The 25,650-nt window shown below is 38.2% G+C and overlaps 1 protein-coding gene across 2 annotated transcripts in view; it reads left to right on the plus strand.

Annotated features, from left to right (window-relative positions):
* The window catches only part of ASH1L (ASH1 like histone lysine methyltransferase), a 59,331-nt gene that overhangs the window by 23,103 nt on the left and 10,578 nt on the right, over positions 1-25,650 (plus strand). Inside the window, exons 4-22 of one of the 2 annotated variants that reach the window (XM_026115120.2) lie at positions 1,066-1,167; positions 4,506-5,247; positions 6,360-6,539; positions 13,455-13,549; positions 15,952-16,025; positions 17,560-17,605; positions 17,836-17,944; positions 18,335-18,541; positions 19,569-19,715; positions 20,684-20,792; positions 20,967-21,128; positions 21,312-21,406; positions 21,665-21,822; positions 22,839-22,991; positions 23,446-23,500; positions 23,603-23,735; positions 24,230-24,478; positions 24,924-25,010; positions 25,519-25,609. In XM_026115120.2, the coding sequence (XP_025970905.2) occupies positions 1,066-1,167; positions 4,506-5,247; positions 6,360-6,539; positions 13,455-13,549; positions 15,952-16,025; positions 17,560-17,605; positions 17,836-17,944; positions 18,335-18,541; positions 19,569-19,715; positions 20,684-20,792; positions 20,967-21,128; positions 21,312-21,406; positions 21,665-21,822; positions 22,839-22,991; positions 23,446-23,500; positions 23,603-23,735; positions 24,230-24,478; positions 24,924-25,010; positions 25,519-25,609 (2,994 nt within the window). The remainder of the gene's footprint in view (positions 1-1,065; positions 1,168-4,505; positions 5,248-6,359; positions 6,540-13,454; positions 13,550-15,951; positions 16,026-17,559; positions 17,606-17,835; positions 17,945-18,334; positions 18,542-19,568; positions 19,716-20,683; positions 20,793-20,966; positions 21,129-21,311; positions 21,407-21,664; positions 21,823-22,838; positions 22,992-23,445; positions 23,501-23,602; positions 23,736-24,229; positions 24,479-24,923; positions 25,011-25,518; positions 25,610-25,650) is intronic. The other variant, XM_026115121.2, reaches the window with a different exon arrangement.

Consider the following 25,650-nt stretch of genomic DNA (forward strand, 5'->3'; position numbering starts at 1 on the left):
TTTTGAACAATTTATAGCTTATCATAGACTGGTCTCAGTAAGCTGCTTACAATTCGTGGAAGGAAAGGGAAGGAAAAACAAAACAAGCCGTTCAATTGGGATCTGTGCAACTGAAAAGGATCTTTACTGCCTTTATTCCATTTAAAATAAAGGGACAGATTTGAGACATATAATCATTAGTCTAATGGGAGATGTATATGCTTTTCTGCGTTTAAAAGAATTTGAGATATTATATGTTCAGACAAGAAATAAAATGCTTTTTCAAATACGAACTTATTGCATTTTGATTGTAACTGCTGTGATTTCAAATAATATAATAATTTTAATATATATACATATATATTTGCATTGAAAGCACTACATTTGTGAAAGAAGCAAGACAGCTAGAATACCAACATCAACTGTAAGCAAGCACAGTTCCAAACTGCTTTGCCATCTAGGCAGTGCTCCAGTTTTCTCTCACATTTTTTTCCTATTGCAACTGTTTACAACAATCATTCCTGCTGTATAATTCATTTTTCTTTGAGGTCATAGGGTATTTGTGTTAATATACATTTTATGAAATTAATACATCTTGTCATTCCTTAATAGAGAAAGGGATTTTGAAAGAAAAACACAATTGACTGTTGTTTCCTAATATTAAGCACCTGTATGTAGTCTCCCTGCACAGTTCCGCTGCAGCTCTCTTTTTACCTGCATGTTGTAGAAAGAGACAGTATAGAAACCCTCCTTAAGAGCCCACTAGCCACATCTCTACAACAGAGGGGAGTCATTTTACAGTAGGGATGGGTTTTTATTACGTGAAAGATGATAACCAGGTATTATAGATGGCTTTCTCATAGGCTGTTTCCTGTTCTCTCTATGCCTTTAGCCTGTGAGAAATTTTGTCTTGATGGTCCAGTTCCATCCTTCTCCACCCTCATGCATCATAGCATGCAAGTGTTCCTAGTGCCAAAAAAGAGTAATCTTAGTCTGAATATTTGGTATCTGCAGTGTGTTTTATTGGCACTGCCAGACTGAAGTGAAGGTTTTTTGTGCTTTTCTCTTCCCTGCTCTGCTTTTCAGGCACTCTGCCAACACAGGATAAACCTTCTCAGAGGCAGTCAGAGAGCACAAATTGCAGCCCTTCCAGAAAGAGATCAACATCTGAGAGTACATCTTCTACAGGCAAGTAAAGTTTGCTGGTCTTGTTTTCAAGACTACTGCTGTACTGATACTACAATAGGCAGCCAAGGCTGTATTGCTCTAAGAACTTTAACAGCAGGAGTATTTTCACAGAGAAACTAAGTTTTTCCACTTACAATTTAGGATACAAGTGCTGCAGGTTGTGTTGTAGAATAGGGAAACTTGAGCTGGCATTTATACAAGAAGCAGCATAGCTATAGCAGCATGGGACTTGGGTTCCTCACCAGGTTAAATTAGTCTTCATGAAGCTCTATGCTTTAGTACTAGTACTGTGACACTGTAGTTAACAGTTGAATTCCCCAGTGGGGAAGAACTTGGTTTCCAGACTTTTCTGAAGGCAGATAGTGAATGACCCTAAGCAGGTCAAAAATGACAGTAGGAGAGGGATGATAGGACTTGCAGCTCTGGGAGTATTCTCATCAGTTCTTTCAAATCAGGATCAAGGCTCAGATGCACAAATGCATTCTGAAATTGAACAAATGTGTGCCCATATTGAGGGAGCTGTCTTTTTCAGCCATGAGATGACATACAGCACAGGTTGCTGCTCTAGGAAGTTCATATTTATGCACTGATTTGCTAACTTTGGGAAGTACAGCTTGAAAGTAGGCTCAAAGAAAACAGGTGACAAAAACTCATAAATAGTTTGAACACTGATAAGCTGAACACAGGCTTAAAATTTATGGGAGATATTCATTATAGCATAGTAAGAGGAACAAGAAAGAGGGATGATTCAGAAATCCAGTGAGTAGAAGCCAATACACTAATGCAAAAAGGGAGAAAAATAAATAGGATTAGATGGGAATCTTTGAAGACTCCTCACTGAGGAGAATGTTGTGATGTGAGCTTACCTATTATTAGACACAAAAAAGTCTATAACATTGACAAATTTTGTAAAAATCCCAGCTGTAGGAAAAAACTTCTGTTAGAACTCGGACATTCTTAGATGCCAGTCAGTCACAAATCTGTAGTAAACATCCTTAGGGTTGGTACTTACAAAACTACTTGTTACAATTTCCATATATAAAGCAGGTGCCAACATTACTATTTCCTCCTCCCTTTACATACATTTGCAACAGATGCTTTCTTCAGCATATGTGATAAGAAAGTCACATGCAGTGAAGAAGTGCTCTTTCTCTGTCTTACCAACTTTCTTCTGCTTGCTTGTTTTAAAGAGGCAACTGCAAACAGCTAACTTAATCCACTGGCATAATTCTGTGTATAGGAAGGTGTTGGAAGTTCAGGCATTTCTTGTATAGGAGAGCACAGGAATAAAACTGAATGGCAGGTTTATCAGCTTCAAAGACATTGAGCTGATGATGCTGAAAAGACCAGTCTTTGTTAGGTTTTCTGTAGATCTGGGATGCATGTGGGATTCCAGGGCATTTGTCATAGAAAGCTTCTTTGTTGCCAAGTGCTGCAAGCATGTGTGATCAGTGCTGCAGCTGTTTCTGGCATCATAGTCTTTAGTTGTCTGATCCTTCTGGATCAGTTTCCAAACCAAAACACTAGTTGAAGGACAGGCCATTAGACTTTGTGTCCAAATGTGTTGTGTTGTATAGTTTGATTATTATTGGTTGGTGCAGCTGTTTACATAGGTCACTTTACTAAACAGATGGTGTTTCTATGAGGAACCCCCAACTCCATTCCAATGTGTGTTTAAAGGTCATAAAAAAACTAAGGGTGATTTGCCTTTATTATTTCATCTAAAACTGAAAGCTGGAAGTGTGAATCCTCCCATTACTTTGCAAGTTGTTCAGGTTGTTAGATATTCCACGTGATCACAGTTAGTGCTTACAGCAGTGACCTAACAAGGACGTTGCTCTGTTTCTTTCCTGAATCCTACAGGAAGAAAGTTGTTCATAAGAGGTATTTTAGAAGATGATATGCTGATTCTTCCTCCTGTGTGTGCTCTTTGAACAACGTTCTCATTTGTATTTGCAAATTTGTTACTTTGTAAACTTAATGAGGAATACATTTTCATTAGCGTCCTTTTTCTTTTTTTCTTTTTTTTCCCCTTTTTTCTCCAGAGTACCAAATTGGACTAGTGAGCACTTGGACTAGAGAATATTTATCTTAAACTGTCCGTGCTTTGCCTTTGTCAGCTAATGCACAGTCTCCCTCCTGTCAAAAGATAAAGCCCTACTTACAGAAATATTTTGTTGTCTTCCCTTTAAAAGTTACTTTTACGCTAGTACACACTCTTCAGTCTACAGCCTAGGACCCGATAGTTTAAGTAGATCTAATCTAAATAATTGGCAGTAATTACAGTAACATTTTGTAAATGCTAATGTGTAATTGTGATAGATTTATGGGAAGACAGAGAGTATCCATTTTATTCCACAAAGAACAGAGTTTATGATCAAGAACCAACAGGGCAACTTTGGGAAATTCTTAATTTGGAACAGACCCATGTTTAGTACAGCATTATCAGTATTGCAGTTGACCTGGAAGCTTTTCCAAATACCAGTCTGCAGCTGTAAAGCATATAACATTTGGACAGACATATTCAAGCCTATACTTTCTTGTGATCAGTTTTGTTATCATTATGTTTGTCTTTTTGATAAAGAAAGTGCAAGAGCAGTGAAAAAGAGCATATTTAATTTTTCTGTGCACAGAGAGTTTTTTAATTTTTAGTCTTGAATAGGAATTAAGCTAACTTCAGAAGAGTTCTCTTTGAGCCTGATAGCAGCAGTGATATTCTTTGAATTCTATGAGCAGAAACCTTCTTGGATAGGGAACCTTTGAAATAAAATGTAAGATGCCTTCTTTCAATATTTCTTTATTTTCTTTAGTCAATTCCAGGTAATCTTTGTTCTACAGGCATATCTAAAGATCGGAATACCCAAGACTGATGAACCTCTAATGAAGGGAGCCCCAACATAATTGTAATGACGAGTTAGATCTTCTCTCATAATATTTTACAAAAAATACAGAGATATAATTTGCTTCCTGAAGAGCTTATGACTTAAAATCTATACATATGCTACTGTGGACTATGCATACAAATTTAATGTCCTCATTGCTCTTTGCTAGCAGAAGAAGTGGGGAACAGTGTGTGAATCAGGAGAAAAAAATTCTGCGTTAGAAACTGATAACACAAAATGTAAACTTCCCACTTACTTGCATCCCTAGGTCTCTTCCCCATTAGAACTTGTGTTACAGAAATGTTCATCTTGTCATTGAATGTTTTAGGCATTTATAAGATATTAACATCTGGCAGTCTGTCCAGCTGTCATATTTTAATTCAAACCTTATTTGATTATAATGATGATTATATCTCAAATTTGTTTCAGTATATTTATGTTCTTCTGTGTTTCCAGTGATTGGAGTACCTACACGGGGAACAAGGCTGGCAACTGCTGTTGATGATTCCATGGATAGCTTACTGCAGCGCATGGCACAACATGAAAGCCAAGCTACTTTGGACAAAACCATAGAAGCAGTCATTGCAAATGTATCTGTTCCACCATCAGCTAGTCCTGCTCGAAACCACAACAGAGAGAGAGGTCTGGGGAAACAGGACAGTATCTTAGCTCCAGCAATTCCAAGCAACTCCTGCAGTGATGCTATCTCCCTTCTTTCAGACAGATTACCAAACAGCTATTCCCCACATCATCTCAAGAGAAGTGTGGTTGAAGCCATGCAGCGACAAGCTAGGAAAATGTGCAATTATAACAAGATCTTGGCAACGAAAAAAAATCTTGACCATGTCAATAAAATTCTGAAAGCCAAAAAGCTGCAAAGGCAGTCACGGACAGGGAATAACTTTGTGAAGCGCAGGCCAGGTAGGCCCCGGAAATACCCAATGCAGGCTGTTGTTTCAATGCAGGCTTTCCAGGCAGCTCGACTGGTCAGTCAGGAGTTAGACAAAAGAGAAGAAAGCAGCAGTCCTTTACACCTTGGACCTGATACCATCACAGATGTAATTGAAGCTGTAGTGCAGAGTGTGAACTTGAATACAGATCACCGAAAAGGCTGGAAGAGAAAGAGGTGGCTTGCAGAGGAACAGGCCAGGAAAAGACAAAAATCTTTACCAGAAGACGAACAGGAGAGCAATAAGAGGTAATACCCTTACGATTCTGCACCTTCAGTATAGTCATCGTTGGTGTTTATAGCATTTCAACTCATGAAAGAATCTTTTTCTTACAAGCTCTGCTAGTTACATTTGTTTTCTCTAAGAAGTTCAGTTTAAAGGGAACCAGCGTGTCAGTTTTAAGTATGTTTAGGGTTTTTCTAAGCTACCGAACATCACACACCAAAATGAGATAGATTCACAGGTAATCTAAAGTATTGTTTTTGTGCTTGTGTTTTGTGATTGTCTTGGTGAAGAATACTTTTTAGTGAGCTGGTAACAGGCTGACTGATGAGATAGTAGAGCAAAGATCATTCCTGTATCATGTGATGAATAAGGAACTATAATAGCTACATATGCCATGGGAATCTGAAGAGTGTGACTCATATGCATTATAAACAAATACTCCCAAGCAACACAGAATATATTGGGTGAGATCAGTTGATATGCAGCAAATAGAGAGTAAGACCAAAGGAGCAAGGAAGAGCTGCGGTATGCACCTGTTTAATAGTGCAATCAATGACTACTAAAGGAACACACCAGAAATGTGTATCTGCTCTAATGCTCTCATACTTATTCCTAAACTCATCAGTACCAACAGACCAAACTTTTCCTGAAGTCTCTCTCCCTATATTTGCAGAGCAGTTCTGAAAAATACCATCCATTTGTGTTCCAGAAACAAATACTGAACTACAGGCATTTAGACTCAGGGAGTGTTGCTGCGACCACATGTCAAAACGATGTATTGTATGGCTGTCCTGAAGACTAAAAAAAGGTTTACCACATACCGTTTTTGGAATACAAAAGAAGATAGCATAAGCCACTTCTAAATCAGTTAACTGAAGCTCCAAGGAATAAGAATTCATGGTGCTAATAACTTTCTTCTTGTATTAATTAATAACATTACTCTAAAAAGATCCTCCATTTTTTTATGATTATGCTTAATCACTACTTGATCATGATCATATTTTGAATTGCATTTTTTACATAGCTAAGACATCGAGTAATTCAGGAATCTGCATGTATGGTCTTTTGCTACTCCCCGTATTACAAAAGGGATAGTGAAATGTGGCAGTAAGATAATCTTTACGTTTTCTTCCAGTTTTTCTGAGACAGCAGCTGAACCATCCAGTCCACATGATGCCCTTGGGAAACCGCATGAATCTGAAAAAAGTGAACAGCCTTTGCCTTCTCTTGCCCAGCGTGAGAAAAAAGCTCCTCGGCCCCCAAAGAAGAAGTACCAGAAGGCAGGGCTCTACTCTGATGTGTACAAAACAACAGAGTAAGTAATACCAGTGAAAAGCTGCTGTCTGATATTCCAGTGGAAACTGTCTCCTTTCAACTAGAACCATAAAGAGCTGCCACTAATGAGCAGCTGAAATAAAACCATCAACTTAATGCAAGCCTGTGAAAAATTACATGCATGATAATTATCAGAATCTGACCCAGTGAAGATTTAAAATGTAACCCCAGTCAGAAAGCAGCCTCCAGCAATCTGAAAGTGTTTCTGAGTACCGACCTTGAAGAAGGTAAGACAGCTTCGTTCGACAGTCTTAATGATCATGGCAGCAAAAGTGCTGGCAGAGCTTGAGATGCTCAGGTACTGAGTACAATGTCAACATAAAAAAGGGCCATTCATTTTCTATTTTTATTGACTGAATGATGATATGGTCATCTTTTGTTTGACAGGCTTGTGAAGTGAAAGCGTTTCAGATATGCTCCCTGTTCATTTCACAGTTAAGTGAGGTTTGTCTCCTTCTCTTTATATGAGATGTTTAAAAAGCCAGCATTCTTAACATTTTTTTCATTAGGTGGCTCAAAACATAGTATACATTAGAAAGCAGACATCTCCCATTTCTGATAACCAGCCTACTTCTACTTCCATTTGTAGTTATGTAAGATTTCTACAGCTATTTGAACTGGTTGTGTTGAAGTCATAAATTTGCACTGTTCTTCTGATGTGGTCTGACAGATTAGAAAGAGAGAGAAAATTGGACACCTTCTGGCTCATCCCCCTTTGTAGACTACTTTCAAATGCTCCAGAGACCACTGGGAGACTGCTAGTTTATCAACTGCTCCTGATAACTTTTCTTTCTGCAGTAGAATGAAGGCATCAATGAAGGAATCAAGACTCTAAGAAAGAAGCAATGAAGATCTAGGTCTGATCAGAGAGACCACACATGTTTCTAATAGTTTGAAAGCATATTCTTTTGCAGCTGCGCTAGAGTTTTTAGCTCTTAGATGTTCTGTTACTGATGCACACAGTCTTGCAGCATTCAAACATTGCACGGCAGAAATTAGATCTGTTGCTTTAGGTGATAACTTGAGAGGATCTTTCTTTTCTTTATAATGTAATGGTAGTTATCCTGTCATTCCTAGTCAGCAAAGAGAGGGCCCTTATTTCATACACAGGCAAACATCTGGTTTAAAAAAGTGTATAAATACTGAAAGTCAAGGTTTATAGGCATTGTCTCGATGATGGAATAAAGTTCACCACCCTGGAGAAGGCCATCACAAAACTGATCTCTGCTTCTAACCCGCCCTCTCCCTTGCCATTTCATGTTGCAGTTCCATGAAAGCTTAAAGTGGTCTAATTTGATCTTACCTTTTGCCTGTCACTCAGCATGCTTGGTCCATCCCTCGCACTGATACTGATGTTTGTGTTGAGCCAGTTAAGAACACTGAGGAAACTTTACCCTGCCAAAGAAACAAATGGCTTTTGGCTCTCTACACAATCTGAACTTCTCTGCATGTTTGTTTAAACACTGATACGAAAACAGGGGATGGAAATGCATGGCTGGGCTCAGCAAGGACGGAACTGTGGCCATCTTGATTAAGATGTCTCGTCTTAGAGCAAGTTGCAGCTTAAAGGGCTCATCCCACCATTTCCTTTTTGCTGGCACTAGATCTTGTCTTCCTAAGTTGGTTCAGCAAGGTAAATGGGCAGAACAGTAGTCACTTTTCTTTTGTAATTAATTTTCTGCTGATGTAACTCACCGCTCCAGTTTTACTGCACAATCGGACACGTGCCAGTGTAAGAGGACAGCAGAAGTTCATGTTATTATTCTAATATTTATATAATTTCAGGCCGTATTGGTATGAAAGCATGATCTTAGTTGAGAATGAAAAGGCAACTATGTAATCATATGGCACCCTCTAGTGATGGTACAGTTAAATATTTGTCAGTGTTTCTATTAAACCAGTGTCTGCCTTCTCTCTGTTAATTGGTGTTGCCCTGATCGTTATTCCCTATTTCTGTTTGCCATGTTCAACTGCAGACACTTCTTTACCTTAAAAACTCTTTTCCTACTCGACTGCATCTTTCTTAACTTCTTCCTAAATGTCATTAGAACAGATGAAGTAGTTGAAGTTTTGCTGAGAGGTTTACTGTAACTACAGCCTCTTCCTAGATCAATCATAGCCAACCACTAAACAGCAGCACAAAAAATGTTTGCCATGTCACTGTCAGTTTTAGCCTACTGTTACAGGAGAAAACTCTGCATTAATTTTTCTGCAACCACTGCCTATCGTGACAAACTCGAATCGTATAATTTGACTCAACAGGATTTTGCTCCTCCAACTCACGTTGGTCTAAAAATCTTACTAAAATACAGTGAAGAAAACTCAAACTTCATGTATAGACTGTCATCAGAATATGATTCCTTGCAAATGAACCAAGAATAAAAGGAACGATTTCTGAAGTCAGTCTCAATCCTCCCTCAATTTCCAGATGAGATTTTGTAGACTGTTAGCTGGTCTGATGTTACCATCTACATGAGATTTCTACAATCCTCAAATCCCTCCGGAAGAATTTTACAGATCTTTTGCGGAAGAGAAGCTCAATGGGTGGTTGCACAAGACCGACTGTAGATGAGAATCATTACCTGTTCACCCAGCAGTGGCTTTTCCAGAGGAGTGCAAAGTCTCCTTCACCAAACAAATTTAATAATAATTGGTAAATTATTAAAGCTAATCTTTTCAAGTTATAATTTATGGGCAGGATCAAACACACCATGAAATGAGGACAAGATTATTTTTAAAATATTTTCTACTACAATAATTCCTTTTTTTTTTCCCACACACACACACTATATCACAGTTATGATTGTCATGGAAAAGCTTTAATTTTGACCCTAGATGAAAAACTGGGACTTCTGGGGGTACTAAAAGACTCTTTAAGTTGATCATTTTCACCTCTCTGATCTTTATCAGTAACACGAAATGAGTCCTCATTCATCAAACTTGCACTGTGCTATAATCAACACTGAACTATGTATTTTCCCTGTTGCGGGTATCCATCACTAATAGAAGCCTGTGGTTACACAGATACTGTAGTGCAGTGCAGGTCTCTGCTGCTGCTGGGAAGTGGGCTTTCCACCCATTTGTTCCTGTCAGTGCTTCCATTTTGCTGACGTTAGAGTTTGTGGAGCTGCAGGGTGACTCAGACGAAGTAACTGAACATTTTAGAAACAAATCTATTGAAACAGTCAGCTGAATTAAAGTGATGGTCTAAGACTGTAGTTCAGCAAATGCTTGAAGTTGGCTTAGGCCAGCACTGCGCTAAAAGAAGCAGTTCTACTTTCTCCTCACCTTTGGGTGCTTATTCCTTTCCTGTGCTGTCCCTTCCTTTGTCCCATCATGATTATCTGTGCAACTGAACCAGGCTGGCATAGCGATTAAAATGAAATCTGAGATCCAGCCTTCCTGCAGCTCAAAAGAAAATCCGTTTTTAATTTGTTCAGTTTCCTGGTGCAGTTAACCATGCAGTCATACAAACAGTTATGCCAGCAGAAGGTGGGGAGCATCAAAGCCACGGGCTTAAGATGTGTATCAAACTACAGTCTGAGAGAAAAAATTGGGCCCCAAACCTCTCAGAAATTTAACTGTGCATTCCCCAGAGTTAATACCAGCAAGCGTGATAGGAGTGTAGGGAGAAGAAAGTAAGAAGTTGAAGAAGGGAAATAGAAATGGAACACTACCAGAAAGAATTACATGAGAAGAATGTGGAGAAATGGAGGTATGGGAAATAAAACTGTAGTTCTAGTCTTTGTTCCTCTTTTAATTAGACTGAGACTTGAGGCAGGGGAAGAAGAGAGTATGTTCTAAGCCTAACATTCAGCCTTTGCAGAGTGGTACAAAATGTTTTAATATTCAGCAGAAGTCACTTTATGAATCGCTCCATTACTGGTAACTTGCAAGAAGAGTCCAGTTTAGTTTGTTGTTGGTAAGTGGACCAATCTCAAAGTGGATAGTTTAAATTTTTTGCCACAGAAACTGAACCAAACAACTTTCAGCAGTAGATTATAGCTAGGGGAGTCATTCCTTATCTAGCCAGGCTTACATTTCTGTCTATCAAGCTATCAAAAACATGCTGCCACCGCTTTCCATGGAAAATACACTAACGGAAATGTTATGAGGTTTCATTTCTCTTTGATTATTAGTAAGTTCTCATCATATCCTAACACTTCTGAAAACGGAAGGGTCCTGGCTTTCTGGAGAGATCATCTGCTTTTCAGTGGGAATACTCATACCTGCTTGCTGAGGGAAGCCCCTCATAAAGCATATGGTATGAAAATGAGTAGGTACTTGTCCTCAGCGGTAGCACAGAGTAGGCTGATTCCAGCAGGCTTTTGTATCAATGCCAGTTTTCTATCTTTGATTACTTCAGTATACTCACTGTTTTAATGTATAATTATATTTTATTTTAACATGTCAGCCCTTTCCTTTTGAAGTCCCTAAAACATTGGTGGTCTTTGTTCAGTCTGTTGGTTTGTTACAACAATTCTTTACACGCCTCTAATGATACTTCATTGCTGTGTGTGGAAGGAAGAAAGAATAGGTGCTTTCTCAGTGTTCTTTATGACTAAGTCTGCGACAGGTGATTAATCTTATTGAATCTTTGCAATGACGTCACCATTCTGAACTTCTCTCATTGCTTCTTCATAATGTAGCGGACTTGGTGATTCCCTTGCAGGCTTCTTGTTTCTGCAGTGCATAATGAAATACATGTTATATTTTGCGTTTTTGGCTAATTGCCTCTTGTGTTTCCTCCTTGCAGTTTATTTACCATAATTTATGTTTCTGTTGGCTTCCTTTACGCTGAATATTTGTGTTGAAAGATGCACATTTGGCTTGAATTAAGTCATACCTTTCTATTGAACGTTTTCATTTTTTCTCTGTCTTTGGCTTAAGGGTTTGCTTGCCTTTTGTAAATGGAGGTTCACACTTCGCTTTTTCAAAATACCTTTCTATTTCTTCTTGCAAAGAAGTTGTTTTCCAGGTCTTGTAAATAGTTACTCTATGGCCTTTGTTTGCAAGCCTTAGATTCGATACAGTGCCACCTGGAAGGACAGAGGACATGAGTTCTTTTTTATCCTCTGTAGGATGTCATTTTTGCCCATTGTGCAAAGGAGCTGTCTTTTTGCCAAAGCAAATGAAATAAATTCCTGCCATCAGAAAACAGAGGGTCACAATGTTAAAAACAGTAAGTTTTACTGTTTGCAAGAACGTTACTGCTTCCTGATTAGGAGTGCTTGACAAAGCATACTTCGGTTAGAAACTGCTATGACTGTTTAAAGAACCAGCTGTAGTGTTGTACTGGTGGAACATGAAATGCCAGACTGGAAATAGGTGACCTGTGTTTTAGTCATGCCTCTGCCTCTGCCCTGCTCTGTGACCCAGGTCACTTAACTTCTCTGTACATTATATTCCTCACCTGTAAAATGGAGATACACTCTCTATGTGCCTTAAAAAATGAAGATAATGGTTTTAGGGTGAGTTTTATTCAGGTAGCCACATTTTATTTTATTAATAAGCTGTAGTCAGCTACTGAAATGAACTTTCAGAGAATGTGGTAAGTTCTCCTTCATTTTAAATCTTTAAATCAAGATGCAGTGCCTTTCTAAAATACATTATCTAATTCAATCAGAGATTGTTCGGCTGGAGAGAGAAGCTCAACTGAATGAAAGTATATGACATGTTATGTCAGAAGTCAAGTTAAGTAATCGTAATAGTATCTTCTGATCCTAAAATCTGACTCATTACTACGGGTCCACCCATATACATTAAGTTAAATGTAAGTGTGTATCAGTAACTGGAGCCTTGACATGTGAGCTCTTTTAAAAGGAGAGTTCTTTTATTGAGAGTGTATAGAGCACTTAGCTCAATAGAGCCAGGGTTTCAGCAGTATCCCTTAGGTTTTATTTTACTATCTAAAATTAAATAACTTGTTATACTTGCAGAATAAATATCAGAAATCCAGAAAGGATTAGAAGAGTATGTGAACCACAGATTACTGCCGTCCGTCAGTTCTGTTTCTCACCGTCAGAAATTCTCTTCAGTTGTTGATATGTCAGGATTTGTATTTACCTTCTGTTTTCAATTGACTAGTTAAACAATATTACATTTTTTATTGAGTCAGCTTTCAATTGTATTTCCAGTTATTAAAATAAATCCCTTAAAAAGCTTCAGTATATTTTAATAGACTTTAATAACATTTTAATATTTGGTATATTTAATATTTGGAAGTCACTTCTGAATGTTGCAGTGCCTCAGTACTAAATATAACCAGGTCAGCTTTTTCTTTCCATAAATTCTTTGTCAGGAGCCAAAGGAGATGTTTATACAAGACAGATTACCAGGTTAGGTGGTTTGACTTTTGTCGGACCCATATCACCATCCTTACATTGTACTCCCTTTATCCCTTCTATGTAGGGGCCATCTTGTTGCTTTTTTAACTTTTGCTTTCTGTTGTTTTCCTGCTTTATTGATGAACAGCCTTCTGAAGAAATAGGAAGTAAAAGTTTGCTCTCAACGAACTAGGAAAGCAGGATCTATGTATGTAAAGCTTGTCAAATTCCTAAGCAAACAAAATCCAATATGATTTGAGTTTATTTTAGTCTTGTAATCTTAGTTATAACTTAAATATGACCTATTAGGAATTTAAAGTTGATGGTGTCCTATTGAGTCTTGCCTGTATAGAAGTTATGGGAAAAAACAAATCACCAGCTTTGAAATGGAAGTGATAAGTATATTTGGCAAGCACCCTGGAAATTGGGCTTTTTGGCCACTTCCATTATTATTCTCATGCCTGATAATCTATGCATCAGTACGTTAATTAGTGCAGAAGACTTTTTTTCAAATGACAGAAATGTTCTTTATTGTGATTTTCTTTGCCACTCTTGTCTCTAATTCACAGTCCGAAGAGCCGCCTCATACAATTAAAGAAGGAAAAGCTGGAGTACACTCCCGGAGAGCATGAGCATGGTTTGTTTCCAGCCCCGATTCACGTTGGTGAGTGTTTCACATGTGTTTGAATTGTTGGGAAACAAGTATCCCACCTAGGTTACATTGAAATACTCTATTTGCATTCTCTCTGTCTCCCTTCATTCCTTTTTTGTTCCCCCCCCCCCGCCCCCCCCAATATCTTGTCAGGTCACTCATATCTTTCAGTGTATGAGCTTTGTCAGAAGTCATATTCATTCTTCTGCATTCTTCAGTGCAAAAGTTTGACTGAAGAGAGGCTTTTTTTGCCGCTATTTGAACTTTGTTCTCATTGTTTCTGCTTACCATAAGAAAATTCCAGTGTAGTTTTAAACTTGCTTTGACTGCCATAATGCTTTTGTTTAAATGCAGTACAATAATCTCAGTAATCTCCTTTTCAGCCTAATATTACAGTAGAGTAGAAGCCAGTGATGATGATTGCCATTTGTTAAGTCTCATGTACTGATTTATTGCTTTTAAGACAATTGTTTCAGCTTGTAAAATGTTGTCGTTTCACACTTCAAGTACAGTCATGCAAAGCAAGTTTGGGAAATTTTATGTTGTTCGGTAGGAATATTTGCCCCATCAAATACAAAGGTTTAATTGCTTTGTCTTATTTAATGGAGCCTTTGCGCTCTGTGTGCAGCTTTCACAGAGGAGAAATAGCAGCTGAAGTGTTTGACAGATCTTCTGTGTAAATCAGTAACTGTAATTTTTAAGGAACAGGTTTCAGGATTAAAGGTGTTAATTTAAATTCTCCAAAATATGTCAACTTTCTCAGCTCTTTTTTGAATTAGGTCATATAACTCTGTCGCGTGATTGAACCCTCTGTCGGGATGCTCAGGTTGTTTGCAGTGCAGCAGTCCTGTTCCGTTTTCTCTTCACAAGGCCATGACCTCAAGTTTGTTTGTACTAACAGATGCAAACAAGCTTCTTCAATAAAGATAAGGCTGCTTTAATTACTCTGTATTGGGTAGCTGAAGAGTAGTGTAACTACAGACCAGAGTTACACGGTTTAGGACTCTGCCAGATAACTGCGCTAGCGCCTGCTTGATGAGGGCTGGAGGACGTTCCATATACTCCAGGCACCGTGCCAGGGCACTTGAAAGAGCCTTTTGTTTCGCCCAGTGAGGTCATAGAAGTGAAAGCAAATTCCCAGCAGATCTAGCTCTTTCCTGGAACCTGCTATGGATGAATAAAGCATTGAAAATAAGTAGTAATTTAGGAGTAAGTTGTAAGGAAAACATTACAATTTTTGTTTTCCAGTTTCCTCAGTGGTGAAGGTATGCATGTGAATTTACATGAAACCACAGATTATTGCTAGAGGAACACGAAGGCACTTGTTAACATTTAGAAAAACTGGGAAAATCAGACATGGGACTGAAACCTCATCGTTAATCACTCTTCTCACTGCAATTTTGTGAAGCAGTAGTCCAATAAAATGATAGGAGAACTTTTTAGTCTTAGCTAGGAGTGACGTAGTGCTTGTGTCAAACCCCAACTCTTATATTAACCAAGTTTTTAATGGGTCCGTTTCCTTCCCTTAGGAAGAGATTAGGGGTGGCAGTTAGTTTTAGAATGAAGATAAAATCTACTGTGAAAGTAACTCCCGTCTAAAACAAGTTTCAATTATTGCTGAAAATATAGATCATCTTGAAGGCTTTCCGAAACAGTTAGGAATGCCTTTGTCAAGTCTGAATTGATTCTTAAGTCACTTTTGGTAAAGGTTATAGGAACAGTCTATTTCCAACACTGACTTGGGGGGGGGAGAGGGTTGAGTAGTACAATGCTGTGATCGACCACTTTGTATGAATTGTGAACGTAGGATTTTTGTATACATATTTGTTCTCTGTGCTAGATCATTGAATTCATGTGGACACAGAGAAATTAAGGAGAAAGTATCAACTTTCTTTGGGATTTCTACACAGAAATTTACTAGTGTTTGCTGTATGACAGAGCTGTTCAGTTTTGTCAATTATTTGCTGTTTTGTCCTTTCAGTAACTCACACTCAGTGACCCCTCCTGGGAGAACACCTGCAGGGTTTCTGGCACTGCTCTTTTAAGAGTTTAACTGTAACTGTTAGAGTTTATTGACATCCTTAAAGTTTAGTCATCAAAGCAGAAGGTAGCTCCCCTCTGTCACCTACCTCAGCAAGTCTGTCCCATATCTAAGCAGCTTACTCAGTATCTATAAATGTGTAAACCTCACTATGACAGTGGAGTAGAATGCAGATAACAGCATCATGGAGGGTTCTTTTCTGTGTTGCCACTAATAAACAAAATGTTCTCTGAGGATTCTGCTATTCTGCCTTTTGACTTTCAGAGACTGGAGGCCCTATCATAATTTTGGCAGCGTGCCTAGCAGCAGTCCTTTTTCCTCTTGGGGATATGTGAATATGAGTGTGTACAACTTATAAACTTTTTTGTTTCAGGAAAGTATCTGAGACAAAAGAGAATTGACTTCCAGCTGCCTTACGACATCCTCTGGCAATGGAAACACAATCAGGTACAAGATAAAAAGTTATTAGGTGCCAAGATTATGTTCAGAAGTCATGGAAAGAAAATAACAGGATTCTTATATGAAAGCTATGTTTATATATTCTATATATTGATGAATATTCTTGTTGCTGCTACTGTATGAAAAAAAAAGGATTTGCATATGTATTTAATGTGAATAATTTCCTTTTTTCCATCTCTTGCAAAATAGCAATCCTGTGGCTTTCTGCAGAAGAAAGTCATTAATTCTGCAGCGGACTTTTATTTTGGTAGTCTGCCTACTTTCTGCAATGATCTTGTTTTAGACACGCCTCAGGAGAATTCAGATGTACTGCCAACAGCACTGAGAAATTTCAGGCCTTATTTTTCTTGGATCAATCCCAGCAGAGTGGAATTTATTTTTCACTTGCAAGCTGAAATTTTCATACGGAGGAAGTAGAGAAAGTGTTTAACAGTCACATTCTTTTTAAAGAGCTTTAAATATGTGCAAACCTAAAAATAGGAATATTTTTTTCTCTGAGAAGTTTCCACCAAGTGATTTAACACAAGATTTAATGTTGGAGTGTAAATCTGTCCCCAGCTCTACAGCAAGAAAGTGCTCTAAGACATGTAACCTAAGCATGTAAATGAGAAAGACAAATTCCCAGGTGGTTGTGGCTCCAGCTACTCTTTGTAGTACTACCAAAATCTAATCTTAAAGTAATGATAGCTGTTGACATTTCAGCTGAGGAGAGTTGTTTGCAATGTATTGAAGATTGCTTACATCTGCCTGTCTTATCTATTCAACGTTACATAAATAATAAATATATATGATCTATTTCCTTGTCATTTTCCTTATCTGTCTAGAATATTGAGAACCCTTACAGAATAGTTTGGTTGTACGATGCCTGTCTGCCGTACCTCATACTGAGGGAAGGCTATTAAGGCACTAAATGTGCATACATGTAATACTTTGAAATTATTCTTTAAAGCTTGTTTGAAAGGATGAACTATATATAAAGTTACAAAATGTGATCTAAATTTCCCTTTTCCCTCCTGTCATCTCCCTCTGCAGAGCAAATTGTTCTAACTAGAAAATGAATCTGCATTTCTCTTGGCTCCTACCTGTAGACTCAGTTTTGATAACCCCATTATTTTTTATCTTTTTCACTTTTTTAAGTGTCATGTTGTAAATCCACCAAAGATGCATTCTCCAAAGTAGCTTTAAATAATTATATTTTTTTCAATGTTGAAAAGAACAACATTGCTCAGAATAGTCCTGATGATGCTGTTTTCCATCTAGTTCTGCTCAGATCATATGGGGGAAATAAACAATACTTTAGAAGAACTGCTCAGTTGGCTCATTTAGCTCAAGATATGCTTATTTAGACACACTTTCTGATCTATTCTGTATCATAGCCTGAGCCTAAAGAAGAGACTGCAGATATATTTTCTAATAATTATTACAAAACTTTTACATATGAACAGAACCTGATTTCCATGATTCTTTTGACTAACAACTGCAGTTATGCAATGTATTAAAATTTTATTTCTCTTCCTTTTAGTTGTATAAAAAGCCAGATGTCCCACTTTATAAAAAAATACGTTCTAGTAAGTAAATTCTTATTCTCATTATTACTAAAATGTGTCAATATGTGCTTTACGCTAAGCAGTGTAACTGTGGAAGTTTCACGTGACTTCCCTCCTTTTTGTCATGCTTTTTGTCCTGCCGAAGATACTTCCGCCTTCTTTTCTGCTTTGTGTAATTGGAGTGAAAATATTGTAAATAAATTAGTTCTATTTTTCATCTGGAAAGAATTTTTCCCCATTTTTTTCTCCAGATGTCTATGTGGATGTCAAGCCTCTTTCTGGCTATGAGGCCACTACCTGCAATTGTAAGAAACCAGATGATGGCAACGGAAAGGGCTGTGTGGAGGACTGTCTTAACAGGTTAGAAATATGTTGACTGGCTGTAATAAGAGAACTTCAATAAATGTATTATTTCACATAAACTAATGCTATATTAAGAAAAGAATCATGCTAGATGCAAACCCAGTAAAATAAAGTATCCTTACAGAAGCATACAGGGTAACTTTCTGCTGCATAAACATGTATGCTCTCCCTGCCTCTTTCTTCAAAGGAAATCCAATTAAAAGCCCCATTTTGCTCTTGAATAGCAGTGAGAGCCAGGCTGTGAATCTTTGTGTGATTTACACCTTGAAAACCAGAAGCATTTTAGTTCATCCATGACTTTTATTTAACAGAGGGATTTTTTGCTTGTATGACAGCTCTAAAAGTATGCCGTTCATCTTCCTTTAACTTCTTTGTTTTTTATTGTAGGATGATCTTTGCGGAGTGTTCACCAAACACCTGCCCTTGTGGTGAACAGTGTTGTAACCAACGGATACAGAGGCATGAATGGGTGCAGTGCCTGGAGAGGTTCCGGGCTGAGGAGAAAGGATGGGGTATTCGTACCAAAGAACCCCTGAAAGCAGGACAGTTTATCATTGAATATCTGGGAGAAGTTGTTAGTGAGCAAGAATTCAGGTAAAAATATTTATCTGCTGCTTTAGCATGGAAGGCTCAATAAATGACATGCATTATCATTGAGGGGAAATCCTTAAAGAGAGATGAAAGAGTGAGGAAGGGGAAAAAGGAATGTTCTTCTGTTCACTGCCACCAGAAGGAAGGCTTAGAATTTAGTGGTTTTGATCAACAAACTTTTTCTCAGTCAAATAGAGAGAAGTGATTAGTGTATGGAAAGCAACATCTGCCACATCTGTTCTGTAAATGCCAAATGCTGCAAGTGAATCTGAATTTGATATAGTTATGAGCACTATGCAGGATTTTAATTGTGCAAGATAAATCAGAAGGCAGAATGGGGCAGGAAAGGAAATGAGCTTTTACAGATAGATAGGAAGACAAAAAAAAGTGGGTGCATTAATAACAACAGAAAAAAGAATTAAGAGTCATGTTAACTACATAGCATTGTAGGATAATTGAGGTTGGAGAGACATGCTTGCTTAGAGCTCCATCAGAAGACAAATACAATCTCTTCAGAGATAGGTGCTAATGCAACTGACTTTTTTTTTTTTTTTTTTTTTTTTTGGTCACTGTTCCTCTGTTGCTAAGAGGAGGTAGCTGTAATCCAAGGATGAAACTCCAGGAATTGTGTCCAACCCCAGAGAACGAAAGGGAGGAACTGACTGTTGTACACATGTGTACATATACACACGAAAGAATGTGTACTTGCATTTTCTCTTCCATACACGGGTTATCACCATGAAATGTATACTAATAATCTGCAGAACCCAACAGGGAGCATTCCAGAAGAACATATTTCTAAATTCTAATCCAAGCTCTCTGTCAGTGGTCTGGACTTATAAAAATAGGTACTCTAATGGTTTTCCTCCATCTCTAGGTGTAAGATTCTGTAAAATACAAAGCATTGTAATTGTTTTGTTCTTCAGAACCCCCCTCTCAGAATTCTTGAACGCACTATTACTTTGTTACTCCCTGTTCCCTTTGCAGCAACAAGCAGAATCACAAATAACTTTCTTGTGTTGCTTCCTAGGAACCGGATGATTGAACAGTACCATAATCACAGTGATCATTACTGCCTGAATTTAGACAGTGGAATGGTGATAGATAGCTATCGTATGGGCAATGAAGCTCGTTTTATCAACCACAGCTGCAATCCTAACTGTGAGATGCAGAAATGGTAAGAAAAATATATTCTGTTTGCTGGGACAGTGGTATACCAGTGGTAAAATACAGATAACCGGATCACCTAAAAGAAACTGATCTAAAAATAGGGAGAAGCAGGTTGAACAGAGTAAAAAGTATTAACCAGCATGCTTATATTGCATAAGATAAGTACTGTAATGTTTCAAAGTAGTGGACATTTTGGAGTCATGATGTAAGCCTTCTGGCAAGGCAAATCCAACGTTTTTGTTTGTCATACTGTTAACCTGCTATAACTTTTGAAGCCTAGGTAGTGCCATAACATAATCTGTGTGTATATTCTTTCTTTCTGGCAATTCAAATACATTCTTAAAGCAGACAAACAGTGGAATATTCTCATTTCAGCACACCCTGTGTCACATCAGTACTGTGTTATCAGAAGAAATCCAGTGCCAGACTAGTAGGAAGTGCTTCTGAGAAATTTGTAGCAAATGGCTTACAGTGAAATAGCAGATGGGCATAATAGAAATCAGCTGTTTTGGTAGTACAACAGGGAGCTTGCAATTCTTGGATAATTCTAGTGGTTTTAAGCAATACTAATCAGGTTTTAAATATTAAAATCCGACACCAAAAATAAGTAAAAGAATTAGAGAGCTAGTACATTTTAGTGTATTTTGTGAAATGAGCTATGATGTTCAGTTCTTGGCAATTAAAAAGTAGTTCTGTCTTGATGGCTAATGTCATTTGTAGCGTCTGTATTTGAAGCACAGCTTCCTGCTCTTTGTCAGCACAGTACTCTGTGTACGCTAGTGTGCACAGTACTCATTTTATTGTCTTTCAAAGTTTGTTGTAAGAGAGAGAAATAAGAGAATGGTAGAAATGAAGAAAAAGCTTAGTTCAGGGCACAGCAGAAGTGTTGATTCCTGTCTCTAACACTTCTACTGTATGGGCAAAGACAATTTTCTTGTTAAATGTTGGGAATATTTTCTTATATTTTCTCTGCAGGTCTGTTAATGGTGTCTACCGGATTGGATTGTATGCACTGAAAGACATGCCCGCTGGTACTGAATTGACTTATGACTACAATTTTCACTCATTTAATGTTGAAAAGCAGGTAAGGATCACAATACAAGACCTTAATGAAACTCACCAAGGACAAACAGTTCTATAGAGTTGAGGGGTGATTAGCAAAACCTGATGTGTTACATTTGACTGAAGAGGTGCTTAATAATATTGACAGATAATTTAAGTGTTGATTTTTATTTAAAATAATCTCTTTTTTCGCAAGCAACTCTGCAAATGTGGTTTTGACAAATGCAGAGGAATAATTGGGGGTAAGAGTCAGCGAATGAATGGACTTTCAAGCAAAAGCAACCAGCCTGTGACCACCCACAGAAGGCCTGGACGGTCAAAAGAGAAAAGGAAGTCAAAGCACAAACTAAAGAAGAGAGTAAGTACTGAAGCCAGCTTGTTTAATGGATAAAGGTTAATAGGAAATCAGTTTGTGCCAACAGAGCAAAAAGCATGTATTTGTGTATTTTAAACTTTGAAGAAAGTTCTATTTCAGAAATTCTGGTTTTGCTACGTTCTTGGCACGGTTTTCCCCGTCTATCAGAATTGATCTGTTTTTCAGAGGGGTCACATGCCGGAGGAACCCAGTGAAAATGTGAACACACCAACGAGGCTAACGCCACAGCTTCAGATGAAGCCCATGTCTAACAGAGAAAGGTAAGGAATGGTTTCCACAGGCTTTTCCTCAGAAATGCAGAGGTGGGCAAAAACTGAAAATAATTTTTTTTTTCTATAAGACAGGGCATCATGGAATGGCTGATTAAATTCTCAGTTCTTCCATAGCCAGTTAGGGTAGGATTCCTCTCTGCTGACATTATGTATATGCCTATGAATATCTGTCTACCTTTTTCTCCACATTGAAGTATTAATCTTGGAGAAAGAAGATGATTCCTGAATGTTTTTTTATTTCTGTAGGAATTTTGTGCTAAAACACCATGTATTTCTGGTACGAAACTGGGAGAAGATTCGACAAAAACAAGAGGAAGTGAAGCATGTCAGTGACAATATCCATACTGCATCATTATACAACCGCTGGAATGGAATCTGTCGGGATGATGGCAACATCAAATCTGGTGAGGCCAACAGAGGTTCCTCAGGTTGCTACTTTTTTCCTTTGAGAACCTATATGACATGTTCATGAAGAATTTAAATAAGTTCTCTATGTAAATCAAATGTAAAGTTACTACAAGGCCCATATACCTTTTGTAATATGTATAGGGAATGCTATGCATAAAAATGCATATAAATGTGTATGTATGTCCATGTCTTTACATAGCAGGAGAAGGCAGAAACTCTCTCACTGTACTCCATTTTTTGCATTATGGGATTCTGCAGTTTCCTCTGAAACATCTAATGCTCTTTTCTTCAGAACTAGAAGTTTGTAAAATAGAGACTACTTGTCTAATTGCTAGATTCGTTTGTGTTCCTGTGGCAGGCTCTGATGTCTCTCAACTCCTGGTAGAAGTTGCCATTTCTCACTTTTCACCAAGAGTGATTTATCAGAGGAGGAGGAGGATGGTATTTAACATCTTGCAGGATTGGACCCTTCAGGAGAAGAGCTGTTTTCTGCTTTCTGTATCTCTAGACCAGCAGCAGTTGCACTGACTTTGAAAATTGTCATTTATTCTCGTAATTCAAAGGATTTCAGGCCCTTAGAGAGCAAAGTTTTTTGGCATGCAGTCAGTTATGGGGATGGGACAAAATATGACTATCAAAAGAAAGGTATTAATCCTGCTCCAAAATAGCACTCTGTTCAGAGGACTGTAATCTTCACAGCTGTGCAGCATTTGGTCCCACTCCCAGGTATATGAGAAGCTGGGGAGTGAATACTCTGGGTGAATTCAATGATATGCTGTGTTTGCTCCAGCAGCATAAAATAATTTGATACCCAGCTTAACCATTTAGATGAGCTCTAAGCAGCTAGAACATACTTGTGAATATAATCTTTTACTTTTATTGTAGCTTAGAAAAAAATGTTAATTTTAATTGGATATAGTTGGTGGTGGAGTTGCTGGATTGGAGTAGATGCTTTAATTTGATCTTGAACTAAATTTTTGTTTAGAGATAATTCTTTGTTGCCCTGTTTCAGATGTCTTCATGACCCAGTTCTCAGCTCTTCAGACCTCCCGCTCTGTGAGAACACGACGCTTGGCTGCAGCTGAAGAGAATATTGAAGTGGCTCGTGCTGCCCGCCTAGCACAAATCTTCAAGGAAATATGTGATAGCATTATATCGTATAAAGGTGAATGTGACAGTCTCCTAAAAAATCTACATGGAGACTTTTTCAGCCTCTGGAACAATGGACCCTCTGAATAGAAAATATTTTTAAAATGAGTTTATTTCAGGAGTTTAAATAAGCCTTTCCTTTTTTTCCCTTCTCTTGCTACTAGTGATCTTTGCTTTATCTGCAACCTCTTCCTCTACCACTAGGGTCCGCAGATGTTTCTCTCCTACTAAGCTGATTTTTCACTTGTTTAAAAAATAGTACAACTCTCAGAATTGCAAGTGAGCTATCCTCCATTTTGGTTTATGTAGTCAGAGTACAACAACCAGCTGCTTAAAATGCAAAAGCATTTCAATTCTCTATGCCTCAGATAGTAAACAAGCCATTTTGATATAGCCCGAAAGTTTTTAGTTACTTCTCTTTTTAAGTTTTGCTGAGGTAAATGCTGCTAAACTGTGTGCTCCCATTACAGATTCCTCCAGGCAGGCTCTTGCAGCTCCCCTCCTGAACCTACCCCCAAAGAAAAAGTAAGTACTTGCTTCTCAGAGCAACCCATAGTTTTCTATAATGGATCTGCATAGCTTTGAAGTGTTGGTGAAAATGACATTCTGCATACATTCTCACTTTAGAAATGCAGACTATTATGAAAAGATCTCTGATCCATTGGACCTTGCCACAATTGAGAAACAGATCTTGACTGGCTATTATAAAACTGTGGAAGCTTTTGATGGGGACATGCTGAAGGTCTTCCGGAATGCAGAGGTGAGGCTTTCCCTGGCCCTAAAGCTGCTGCACAAACAGTGGGGATATATCCTATTTTAATACTTTTGCTGACAAAGTTTCTTACAGCAATGAAAGAGGGAAAATATTTTTGAGGGAGAGAGCCTCTGATAATCCTTTTCTGAGAAACAGACTTTTATAACAATCTATGTGCTTCAGCTTGCTCTTTGTGTTTTTTGGTCGCCTTAGCTTAAACAAACAGAAGGTGAATAACATGCATGAATTGCTTACCTAAAGGTATTTCACTGCTTTTTGAGAGAAATACCATGTTCTTCAGTGTCATAGGGGTCTGTGTAAGATACATGGACCTGCTATTCAGCATAAGGAGGTAGATGGACAGGCATGTACTATGTCAGTGGATGCAACTTTAGCAAAGACACCTTTAAGAGTATATACAGACGGGAGGAATGCGCCAAAAGCATGGAACATGCAAAAAAATGAAGGTTTTTTTGTTTCTTTGTTTTGTTTTTATTCAGAAGTATTATGGCAGAAAGTCTCCAACTGGGCGTGACGTATGTCGGCTGCGAAAAGCATATTATAATGCTCGCCATGAAGCATCTGCCCAAATTGATGAAATTGTGGGAGAAACAGCGAGTGAAGCTGACAGCAGTGAGACATCTGTCTGTGAAAAAGAAAATGGGCATGAGAAGGATGAGGATGTGATCCGTTGCATTTGTGGCCTTTACAAAGATGAGGGACTCATGATCCAGTGTGAAAAGTGCATGGTAAGGCAGGGGAACGCAGAATGGAACCTAGTGCTCTTTTCACCTTCTGCATAAGCAGTACAACTTACACCAGCAGCTTCTGCATAGCTAATAGCATAAATTACTCCTTCAGATCTTCCTTTCCTCTCCAAAAGAATTGAGAGATTCTGTTTTCACAGAGGAAATGCAATTAGTATTTCTATATAGAGAAGCTAGTACTTTTCTGAAACTCCTGTCAGCAACTCCTGTCTGTAGGCAAGCAGAACTTCAACAATTATGGGTTTATAGACAAACAGTTGTATAGAAATCTTGTCTTTCTTCTGACATAGCTTGAAATAGTTCGAAGAACGCCTCACATTTTCTTTGGGAAGCTTGTTTCCATGCTCTCCTTAGTATTTTTGAGAATACAATTTGTAAATGAAATATACCTCAGGTCTTTCTAACTGGGATGTATCTGTTCTTCTAGGTCTGGCAGCACTGTGACTGTATGGGTGTGAATTCCGATGTTGAACACTACTTGTGCGAGCAGTGTGAGCCTCGATCTGTGAACAGGGTATAAAAAAATCTCTTCATTATTACAGTGACAAATTGAAGCAGCTCTTGCATTTATATTTATTGTATCTGTCTGCTAGCTAGTATAACTAGTATACTGAGTTAATGAATGAATTTCTGTTGTTCTCAGCTTCGTTGTTGCTTGCAAAATAGTGTGGACTCAGTTCACAAGCTTAGCTTCTCCCTTGGAGTAAGAAAGGCAGAAAGTAAATTTCTGAAGCAGGTCGTACCAGATTTGTCAGCAACAACTTTAATCACGCCAGCACCAGGTTAGGAACAAGAGTATGCTGATAAAAGTTTCTTCTTTTTGCCAAAGCTGAAGAGATTGGCAAGGCCACCATGATATTCTCACTTTGTAGTGTGGACCCCTTGTATTGTATTCAATTACATTGTGTCAGTTCTTATTCTGTATCCATTTCTCCCCCGTATTTCCAAAAGGATATCAGCCGCGGTTCTACACTGATTATGGTGGCAATCTCATCATTTCCTTTCTTTATTTTTTTCTCCAGGAGGTTCCTATGATTCCTCGTCCCCATTATGCTCAGCCTGGCTGTGTTTATTATATATGTTTATTACGGGATGATCTGCTGCTGCGCCAAGGTACGTGCTTACTCTGGTGACTGCCATGATTTCCATCCAAA

This window comes from Dromaius novaehollandiae, chromosome 29, assembly GCF_036370855.1.
Source record: "Dromaius novaehollandiae isolate bDroNov1 chromosome 29, bDroNov1.hap1, whole genome shotgun sequence".
NCBI classification, from domain to species: domain Eukaryota; kingdom Metazoa; phylum Chordata; class Aves; order Casuariiformes; family Dromaiidae; genus Dromaius; species Dromaius novaehollandiae.